This window comes from Sapajus apella, unplaced genomic scaffold, assembly GCF_009761245.1.
Source record: "Sapajus apella isolate SASKATOON/1434 unplaced genomic scaffold, GSC_monkey_1.0 scaffold61, whole genome shotgun sequence".
NCBI classification, from domain to species: Eukaryota; Metazoa; Chordata; class Mammalia; order Primates; family Cebidae; genus Sapajus; species Sapajus apella.
Window position 1 is genome coordinate 112,146 of NW_022437001.1, and position 11,374 is coordinate 123,519.

General features: G+C 42.7%; 1 protein-coding gene across 4 annotated transcripts in view; it reads right to left on the reverse strand.

Moving 5' to 3' along the window:
• FHDC1 (FH2 domain containing 1) overlaps positions 1–11,374 on the reverse strand; it is a 47,738-nt gene that overhangs the window by 27,212 nt on the left and 9,152 nt on the right. For all 4 annotated transcript variants that reach the window (XM_032246391.1, XM_032246390.1, XM_032246392.1 and 1 more), the window contains exons 3-4: positions 1,673–1,734; positions 894–996 (exon numbers count right to left, since the gene is read on the reverse strand). In XM_032246391.1, the coding sequence (XP_032102282.1) occupies positions 894–996; positions 1,673–1,734 (165 nt within the window). The remainder of the gene's footprint in view (positions 1–893; positions 997–1,672; positions 1,735–11,374) is intronic.

Genomic DNA, 11,374 nt, shown 5'->3' on the forward strand with positions numbered 1-11,374 from the left:
ATCACAACAATTTCCACCTTTGAGTTAATTATGTAGATAAGATTTTATTAACAGTTCACCTACCTCTCCAAAATTTTAGAGCATCTTTATTCAAAAATGATTGTTTTCATCTATTTTTTTAAAAGTATATGTATTATAAAATAACCTGAGTTTATACTATGCAAAAGTCATCTTTAGATGATAGAAAAGGAATCTTTTTTTTTTTTTGATGATGATGATAATTTATTGAGCTCTCATGTGCCAAGTACCATGTTAGATGCATAACTAGGGTTTCATCATCTTGACAATCCAATGAGGTCAGCATCATTATCTTCCTTTTATCGGTGAGGAAACTAAAGCTCACAGGAGTTAAGAACCTTGCCCCATTTTCTCAATTAAGGGAACAGCTCAAATCTGAATCTAGATTCTCTGACTCCATAATATCCATGCTCTTTCTACCAGATCACTTTACTTTTATGTGAGAAAACTCTGGCTCTGGGTAGGAGAGTGCCCTTCCCATGTGCGTTTTGTTTTTGTTTTTGTTTTGAGACAGAGTCTCAGTGTTTCAACCCAGGCTGGAGTGCAGTGGCGTGATCTTGGTTCACTGCAACCTCCACCTCCCAGGTTCAGGCAACTGTCATACCCCAGCCTCCTGAGTAGCTGGGATTACCGGTGCATGCCACCACTCCCGGCTAATTTTTGTATTTTTGGTAGAGACAGGGTTTCGTCATGTTGGCCAGGCTGGTCTCAAACTCCTGGCCTCAGGTGATTCATCTGCCTCTGCCTCCCAAAGTGCTAGGATTACAGGCGAGAGCCAGCGCTCCTAGCCTTTCATGTGAGCTCTGACACACTTAAAAATATTAAGCTTTTATGATCACTCCTAACATCTACAACTCATGCACTGAATTTCTTACCTCTTCTGACTCTGGCAAAAACTTAAGAAATTCTCGCAAGGTCTCTGATCCATAATGCTCACTTTTTCCTTGATGAATATCTTCTACAACGGACCGAGGAGACCTTAAAAAGACAATGAATCACATTCCATTTCACGTTTGCTAGCGTGCCAACAGAGGTGCAAGCCAGTGGAAATTAAAACAAATCTCCTCCACCCTCCTTCCCACCCACCTCCTTCACAGTCTGGACGGCAGTTTTGTGTGAGTGCTCATAACAGCCCCACTGCCTGGAAACGGGAAACTTCAATACTCAGCTCAAGGTCCCTTCACCCAGAGCACCATCCTTGGGTATCCCCAAACGGCTGAAAGCGGCAACAATCACAGGGAGTCTCTTTTGTGGGGAAAAAAATAATCCCCTTTGGTCTCACTAAAACTCCTGCACAACCTTCTCCTTACACTTCAGAACACAGAACTCCAACTGCTACTTGACTCATCAGTTCAACCTCCACTGAAGGGGGGACACTAAAGGTGACTCTATAGAGTCCCTGACGGGACAGGCTTGAATGCATGCCCTGGGGCAATTCTCCATCTACTTCAAGCCACTATGTTATGTTTCCATGAAGGAAAACAGCAGAAAGTGACAGTCACTTGCAGACTCATCAAGCCATGTGTCTAAGAAGATTTGAAGGTGTGAGGAATGACTTTCACTCATATTAGAATTTGAATTTCAGCTCAGTCACACCCACAGACTTTGATACTGACAGCAGGGACTAAAGTTTCAAATGTGTGCAAAATCTTACCTCTTAAATTGCTTAAGAAATATCCCAATGTTCATGCTTCGTTTTGCATCCAAAACAGTAATCTGGAAAAAAAAATAAGAACATATAGGATTACTAAATTCAAATAAAAAGAGTTGGAGAAAGAAGGTAATTAAAATCTATCAAATGCGATACTAATTTATAAAAGAATAACCCCCAATGTATAAATCTGGTGATTAACAGATATTCCTAACATAGTTTTACAAATATTAAAAGATTATCATCTCCCCAAACTTTCTACAGTGATATTATATTTTCTTTTCTTTTTTTTTTTTTTTTTGAGACGGAGTTTCACTCTTGTTACCCAGGCTGGAGTGCAATGGCACGATCTCGGCTCACCGCAACCTCCGCCTCCTGGGTTCAGGCAATTCTCGGGCCTCAACCTCCTGAGTAGCTGGGATTACAGGCACGCGCCACCATGCCCAGCTAATGTTTTGTATTTTTAGCAGAGACGGGGTTTCACCTTGTTGACCAGGATGGTCTCGATCTCTTGACCTCGTGATCCACCCGCCTTGGCCTCCCAAAGTGCTGGGATTACAGGCTTGAGCCACCGCGCCCGGCTATATTTTCTTAAATGTAATAACACATGCCTATTTTAATATTGTATAACATTTAATATACAGATGGTCCCAACCAATGATGGTCCATCCTATGATTTTCCAAGCTTACTATGGGCTTCTTGGGATATTAAATGCATTTTCTTTCTTTTTCTTTCAGACAGAGTCTTGCTCTGTTGCCCAGGCTGGAGTGCAGTGGCACCATCTGAGCTCACTGCAACCTCTGCCCACTGGGTTCAAGCAATTATCCTGCCTCAGCCTCCAGAGAGTAGCTGGATTACAGGTGTGCACCACCCACCCAGCTAATTATTTAATTTTTTGTAGAGACGGAGCTTCACCATGTTGTCCAGGCTGGTCTCAAACTACTGACCTCAAGTGATCCACCCACCTCAGCCTCTCAAAGTACTGAGATTACAGGCATGAGTCACTATGCCTGGCTACATTTTCAACTTACAGTATTTTTGTCTTACAATGGGTTTTTATGATGCAGCCCCATCATAAATTGAGAAGCATCTGTAAAAGTCAGTCATCCTTTGGTATCCACAGAGGATTAGTTCCAGGACCCCTGGGGATACCAAAATCTGAGGATGTTCAAGTCTTGTATAAAATTGCATAGTACTTTGCATATAATCTATGCACAACATCCTGCAAACTTTAAATCATCTCTAGATTACTTCTAATACCTAATTTCATGTAAATTGTGTTATATAAATGATTGCTATACTATATTTTTAAATGCGTATTATTTTTTATTGTTGTATTGTTATTTTCTATTTTTTTCTGAATATTTTTGATCCATGGTTGGTCAAATTTGAGGATGCAAAATCTGCAGTCATGAAGAAAGGTCTGTATAATATATACACTTTAAATGTTTTTAATTTAGCAATTTCCTCTTAGAATAATATCACTCGCACTTAAAAGCCCCAATTTGGAAATGGATGCTTTGGCCTAATGAGAATCACATGAGATTTGAACTGAGAAAGTAAAAAACAACTCTGAAGATATTGCAAATTGAGTCCCAACCCTGACTTATGGATGTAAAAGAACCCATGAAGTCATTTTCAGAAACATCAATAAATTAATTTTTTTCTAAAAGAAAAATTTCATTTCATTCGAAAAGCTTATATATGTCCAATAGACCTTTTAGGAGGGTGTAAGGTAGTGTCCTACATTTTATTTACTCAAAAATTTAAAAAGAACAATGCATTTGTGCTGTATGCATTTCACCAAGGCTAAGATACTTTTTTTAAATTTTTTTTTTAATTTTTGCATTTTCCTAATCTCTGGAATCAAAATGTGTCTTATAATATATGGCATCTTTTTATTTAATGACATATGGTACAGCTGTTTTGTCAAAACCCAGATTTGGGCTACAGCAGGTTTTAACTGACCAAAATTGATAATTTCAGAGGGCTTTATATGACTAGAAATTAGATCTTTTTTTTGGTTGTTAAATACAGAAGCCATTTCTGTCTCTGGATGTAAACATCCAGGCTGCGTGGAGGAAAGGTAACCTATAAACTGCTGCATTTTTTTCCCGTTTGTTTTTTGGTAAAGGGAGACTAGCTAAAATAGGAATGTTGTTGTAATGCTCTTCCTTTCCAAATGTATGTGATTCACTGTGAACAAAAGAGAATCAGGTTTCAGACTAAATTCCTTATCTTTGGGTCTGCTTGGGAGTTTATAACCAGCAGCAAGACTGTTAACCAACGTTAATGTGACTTCCTGGCTATCAGGTTAAATTTTTACAAGAGTACGGTTGCCTTCTTTTGAAGACAAATCTTTAACAATCACATTATTTACTAACCTAGGGGTTTGTTTCATGTTAGCACAATCAACTGCCAGCCATAAAATAAACTCCCAAGCTGAAAGGGCATCCTCCTTTTTGGAATCCTATCCAGTGACTGCAGTTCAAGTTCAGTGTAAAGGGAGGAGAAAGGAGGAGAGAAAGAAAAGGTGAGAATAAAACCTGTCAAACTCAACATCCTTCAAAAGCTCATACCAAAAAAGGAATCCCAATTTATTAAGACAGAGAACTGGGTTTAAAGGGACGGTCACAGTGGCTCACGCCTGTAATCCCAGCACTTTGGGAGGCCAAGGCGGGCAGATCACAAGATCAGGAGCTGGAGACCATCCTGTCCAACATGAAACCCCATCTCTACTTAAAATACAAAAATTAGCCAGGTGTGGTGGTGCGAGCCTGTAGTCCCAGCTACTCAGGAGGCTGAGGCAGGAGAATCACTTGAACCAGCGAGTTGGAGCTTGCAGTGAGCTGAGGTGGCGCCACTGCACTCCAGCCTGGCAACAGAGCGAGACTCTGTCTCAAAAAAAAAAACAAAACAAAAAAAAAACCTGGGTTTATTACACAGTAATTCATAAATTAAAATGCCACACATAAGAATCTGCCTATTGATATAGTTACGTAGCATGTCCAAGGAACTTCCTCTGCATTCACCTAGGATGGAGAAATGACTTGTTTTGTATTTCTTTCATTGAAGTACCACTTTCTGCTACATTTAACCCTTGACTGCAGTGCTCTCCCACTCCCCAGGTGAACCAAACCCCACACTCATCAACCCTCTGGGACCCTCTTCACTCAGCCAAAATCCAGAGACATTGCTGCTGGAAAGTAATGGAGAAAATTACTCTTATGATCTCTGCTGGACAGGTAAGGAAACTGAGCCTCATAGACATCATTTTAAAACTTCCCAAAGCAGTGTTGAACTGATACGTGAGCGTAGGTCTCTCTGACTCCTTTTCATTCTAGTTTCTGTGAGTCTTCATATTACTGAGCTTCCTACAGAGACGTAGCCATTTCCCCACCAGCATGGGGCTCACACTGTGAGGTTCTTCCAGGAATAGGGGCACATGTGCAGGAAGCTATATGTGTGCCTGGCCAAGTCCCTGGTGACCCCAGAGCTGTATCTGAGAGATGACAGATGGGAATCATGTTCTCACCAGGCAAGAGAGCCTCCACAGCCCTGCGCCCTGGCCCTGTGACAGGAGTAGCCCATGGTTCCCCAACACAGGGGCAGCCCAGGTGTGGAAGCAGGCATCTCTACAGTTAGCTGTGTTTCAGAAACGAAGGGAATTCAGTGATATTCCTAAGGGAAAACCTGGGCTGGCTGTGACTGAGCACGTTACAGGAAAAACAGAGCAGAGCCCAGCGCTTCACCCAAACAACATGAAAACGGAGACAACTGATAGCATTCGGGGACAGTCCCAGACGCTCCTGGCATCCTCAGATTTGCCTGGTGCCTGAGGAGTCTCTTTCTCAACTTTATCGCATTGGAGCCTTTCAAAGCAGTGTTATAAGAGTGATTGTTGAAGTCCTTTAAAGAGGGTTATCACTACATGTGTAAATTAGCTTATCTCACTTCCCAAATGCCTGCTGTCTCAAAGCCGGGCCATTCAGAAACAAAGCCGTGTCCGGTTGGGTAGTGTTTTGGAATCATTCAGAGCAGTGGAATCTGCACATGGGATCCCAGTGGGACTCACTGGGCACAAGCTGACAAGTCAGAGGCAAGACACTGCCCAAAGAAGAGGGATAAACAAACCCAGCCAATGAGTGAGCTGCATCTTTCCCTCCCTCCCACCAGCTCCAATCAACCAGTAATTACTCCTCCGGTCACACCAGGACTTGGAGGCAGGACCGCCAGTGAAGTCAGTGCCATAGGTACAGTCAGCGTACTGCACAGTTCGTTAGCTCTTCCCCTAAAATTCCTAGCAAAGAATGGCAAACAAGGCAGCTAGAAATGTAAGGTAATGAGGTAATAAATGCACTCAACCCATTTTAAGGATTTCCTACTAGGATGCGAAGGGGGCCTGGGCTCTACTCACAGTTTCCCCACAATTGCCAGGTGGCCAGGGTTGTTCTGATACCCACTGAAACAGCACCACTATGCCACTCAGTGAGGCATGCAAATGGCTACATGATCACTCTTGCTAAAACCTCCAAATCAGCTCTTCTAGCTTATTCCACTATAACTTTTGCTGTTGCAATTCACTTCATCAATCCACTACAAAATCTGCCTTCTATATCCTTTGAAGGAAGAAGAAACATTTTTTCAGTTATGGTAAAATACAAATAACCATTTCCATCATAACTTTTTTTTTTTTTTTTTAAAGACAGGGTCTTGCTCTGTCGCCTAGGCTGGAGTGAGGTGGTGTGGTCATAGCTCACTGCACCCTCAAACTCCTGGGCTCAAGCAATCCTCCCACATCAGCCTCCTGAGTAGCTGGGACTATGGGTACATGCTATCACACCTGGATAAATTTTAAGACATTTTTCTGTGTGTGTGGAGATGAGGTCTCACTATGTTGCCCAGGCTAGTGTTGAATTCCTGATCTCAAGCTATCCTCCTGTCTTGGCCTCCAGAGGGGCTGAGGTTACAGGTTTGAGCCACCAAGCCTGGTCCACAACCATTTTATTATTATTACTATTGTCATTATCATTATTGAGACAGGGTTTTGCTCTGTTGCCCAGGCTGCAGTGCAGTGGCACTATCTTAGCTCACTGCAACCTCCAACTCCTAGGCTAAAGGACCCTTCCTGCATCAGCTTCCTGAGTAATGGGGACTATAGGTGTGAGCTACCGTGTCTGGCTAATTTTTAAGTGTTCTGTAGAGATGGGGGGGTTCTCACTAAACTGCCCAGGCTCCATAACAACTTTTAAGAATACAGTTCAGTGGCATTCAGGACATACACACTGTTGTTACACGACCACCACCACCTTCCATCCCCACAGCACTTCATCTTGCAAAACTGAAACTTTGTACCCATTAAACAATTAACTCTCTGCCCAGTGTGGTGGCTCACATCTGTCACCCCAGCACATTGGGAGGCTGAGATGGGAGAATCACTTGAGGTCAGGAGTCCAAGACCAGCCTGGCCAACATGATGAAACACTGTCTCTACTAAAAAATCCAAAAAAAAAAAACTTAGCCAGGCATGGTGGCATAGTGCCTATGGTCCCAGCTACTCGGGAGGCTGAGATACAAGAATCACTTGAAACCAGGAGGCGGAGGTTGCAGTCAGCTGAGATCATGCCACAGCACTCCAGCCTGGGTGACAGAGGGAGACTCCATCTCAAAACAACAACCACAACAACAAACAGCTAACTCCCCAACCCCCTCTCATTCCCTGGCAACCACCATTCTACTCTCTGTCTCTATAAATCTGGCTACTTTAGGTACCACCTATGAGTGGAATCATGCAGTATTTTCCTTTGTGACTGGCTTATTTAGCATAAAGTCTTCAAGGTGAAGGAAGAAACCTTTAAGCCAGTTTTGTTTTTTTATGTCAAAGGGGGGCTTCTTTACCTACTTAAGTAACACTGCATAGTGGCTACTTCCATGCCACTTCAAGGCCTGGAAAACAAAAATGTAAAGATCTTCCTCTGTCCTCCAATATGGACCTAGCTTTTGGGTTTTGATGTTTTTCATGTTTGGTTGGCTATCAATTGGAAATTGTTCTTCTTCCCAGCTTTTGCGGAAAAAAATGAAAACCCAGTTGAAGCATATTTTTATCTAAATGTATTTCAAATACTCTATCTAGTTCTATGGTTCTGGATCGTGACCATATCCCAAAATTCTAGAACATACCAGGATCATAATAAAAGGTGAGAGTGACAGCTGAATTACAGTGTGGGAGAATAAAGTATTTAATACTACTTGTCATAAATTTAGAAAAATTCCTTCCATCCTTTCTCTCTCTCTCTCCGCCGCCCCCACCCCCACCGCCCCGGCCCCCCGTCTCCTCCTCTCCTCTGTGGTCTTCTTTTTCTAATTAGCCATTTTGGTGATTTCCTAGATGGTCAATGTTATATCACTACAGACATCACAGTGAATGACCTCAGGTGTTTGAATATTTGTGTTTTCTTTGTGAGCCTCATTATTTGCTGATGGCTCATATGCTGATCCCTTTGCACTCTTGGCTCAGTTCTGTCCAGTTCGGTAACCTTTTGTTTCCTTTGGAGGATACCAAATGGCTAAGATATTATAGCTCTCCCCATAAGAGCTGGTCAAACTGTAGAGGGAGACACGCACACCTTTAACTAACACTGGTGGAAGACCGCCAGGAGACCTGAGGAATGTCAGTAATAGAGGGACAGGAAACTACAGAGCTTCTCAGGGGATGGAATCGTACAGCTCTGAGAAGAAGATGAGTTTGAGCTGAATCTCTCTGTTCTCATCCCCAGTAATATATCTTTATTTCTAATTGCTTTATTACAGCTTAATAGCTTAATTATTATTATACCATCATATCTGCAGTCTCTTTGAGTTAATTTTTAATTAACAAAGATACAAGGATAGTAATATTTCACAAATTCCCATACTAATTTTTTTTTTGAGACAAAGTCTCGCTCTGTCACCCAGGCTGGAATGCAATGGTGCAATCTTGGCTTACTACAACCTCCGCTGCCTGGGTTTAAGTGATTCTCATGCCTCATCTGCCTGAGTGGCTGGGATTACAGTCGTGTAACATCATGCCCAGCTAATATTTCTATTTTTAGTAGAGATAGGGTTTTACCATGTTGACCAGGCTGGTCTTGAACTCCTGACCTCAAGGGATCTGCCTGCCTTGGCCTCCCACAGTGCTGGGATTACAGGCGTGAGCCACCGTACCCAGTCCCATACTAAATGCTCTTACTATTTTTTCTTTTTTGCTTTTTTGTTTAAAGACAGGGTTTCACCATGTTGGCCAGGCTGGTCTTGAACTCCTAACCTTAGGTGATCCACCCACCTCGGCCTCCCAAAGTGCTGAGATTACAGGCTTGAGCCACCACGCCCGGCCTCTAATTTACTATTTAAGCATTATTCCTTCTAAGTTCAGCCATCCTCCAATCTTCCCTATCTTCCAGCAAATTCTTCCTTGCAAGTACAGTGGAACTTATTAGTAATGATGTGTAAGGCTTTAAAGTATACGTCAATCACATAATGTCAGGCTATTTCTGCAGGAGGTTAAGTATTTCAAGGGTCATAATCTGCCTGGGCAAGTTGGAACCTCCAGAACTGCAGCCTTTGTTGTAGTGTGGTGATGCTGTGGCTCTGGGCTTAGGAGCAGTCCCTCTGCTGAATAAGCTGTTGAGGGAATTCTACTGTCCACACGGACAGACAGTGAGGACTATTACTTTTGACCCTGGACTCCCTACTTACTGCAAAGTGAGCTGGAAGATTTATTACTGATCTTTGTTAGACAATAACCCTGATGAGTTCTAACTTCTACAGAAGCAAACTGAAAGAAGAAGGACATAGCATGTACCATATTCTTTTACCACAAAAAAGTATATATAATACTTCTAGCCATGCTACAGATAACATGAAAAACTGAAAATAATTCCGGATAATCTCTGTTATGTGACAGCATTATCTCATGTACTTACATGGATCAATCTCAACTACTTATCATACCTGAATACTGAAGAGTTGCAGAGTTAGATTATCTTATGATACACACGGTGATTTAATTTTTCTTTCTAGTATGCTGTCTCTCAGACTAATATCTACAAGTGTTCAAGCGAAGATTTTTGTTTTTGTTTTTTTTATGAGACAAAGTTTCGCTCTTGTTGCTCAGGCTGGAGTGCAATAGCATGATCTTGGCTCATTGCAACCTCCTCCCGGGTTCAAGTGATTCTCCTGCCTCGGCCTCCCGAGTAGCTGGGATTACAGGCATGCGCCACCACACCCAGCTAATTTTTGTAATTTTAGTAGATATGGGGTTTCACCATGTTGGCCAGCATGGTCCCGATCTTCTGACCTCGTGATCCACCCACCTTGGCCTCCCAAAGTGCTGGGATTACAGGTGTGAGCCACTGCACCCAGCCAAAAGCAAAGATTTTTGTACACCCATGTACACAGTGGCATTATTCACAAGAGCCAAAAGGTGGAAGCAACCCACTGTCCATTGACAGATGAGTGGATAAACAAATGTGGTCTGTATACACAGTGGAATGTTATACAGCTTTAAAATTCTGGCACATGCTACAACATGGATGAACCTCGAGGACATTATGCTAAATGAAATAAACCAGTCACAGAAAAGACCAATGCTGTATGATTCCACCTACAGAAGGTACCTAAAGAAGTCCAGCTTATAGAAACAGGAAGTAGAACGGTGGCTGCCAGGGGCTAGGGAAAGAGGGAAACAGTTCTGATTTAACAGGTACAGAGTGTCAGTTCTGCAGGATGAAAAATGTTCTAGAGAGGGAAGGTGGTGATGGCTGCATAACAACGTGGACGTACTTAATGTCAACAAACTGTTTAAAAATGGTTAGGCCGGGCGCAGTGGTTCATGCCTGTGATCCCAGCACTTTGGGAGGCCGAGGTGGGAGGATCAATTGAGGTTAGGAGTTTGACACCAGCGAGGTCCAAATGGTGAAACTCCATATCTACTAAAAACACAAAAATTAGCCAGGTGTGGTAGCGCACACCTGTAATCCCAGCTACTCAGGAGGCTGAGGCAGGAGCATCACTTGATCCCAGAAAGAAAAAGTTGCATTGAGCCAAGAGTGCGCCACTGTACTCCAGCCTGGTTGACAGAACGAGACTATGTCTCAAAAAAATAAATAATTTAAAAAAATGGTTAAGATGCTAAATTTTATGTTATATATTATTTTACCACAATTAAAAATAATTTTAAAACCATTTAAAAAATAATTCTTAAAAAAAAATAAGTTAAAGACAAAAGTGTAAAAATCTGCTTAGGTTGGCTGGGCGTGGTGGCTCATGACTGTAATCCAAGCACTTTGGAGGCCAAGGCGGGCGGATCACCTGAGGTCAGGAGTTCAAGACCAGCCTGACCAACATGGTGAAACCCCGTCTTCAAAACAAAAAACAGGCCGGGCGCGGTGGCTCAAGCCTGTAATCCCAGCACTTTGGGAGGCTGAGGCGGGTGGATCACGAGGTCAAGAGATCGAGACCATCCTGGTCAACATGGTGAAACCCCGTCTCTACTAAAAATACAAAAAATTAGCTGGGCATGGTGGCACGTGCCTGTAATCCCAGCTACTCAGGAGGCTGAGGCAGGAGAATTGCCTGAACCCAGGAGGCGGAGGTTGCGGTGAGCCGAGATCGCGCCATTGCACTCCAGCCTGGGTAACAAGAGCGAAACTCCGTCTCAAAAAAAA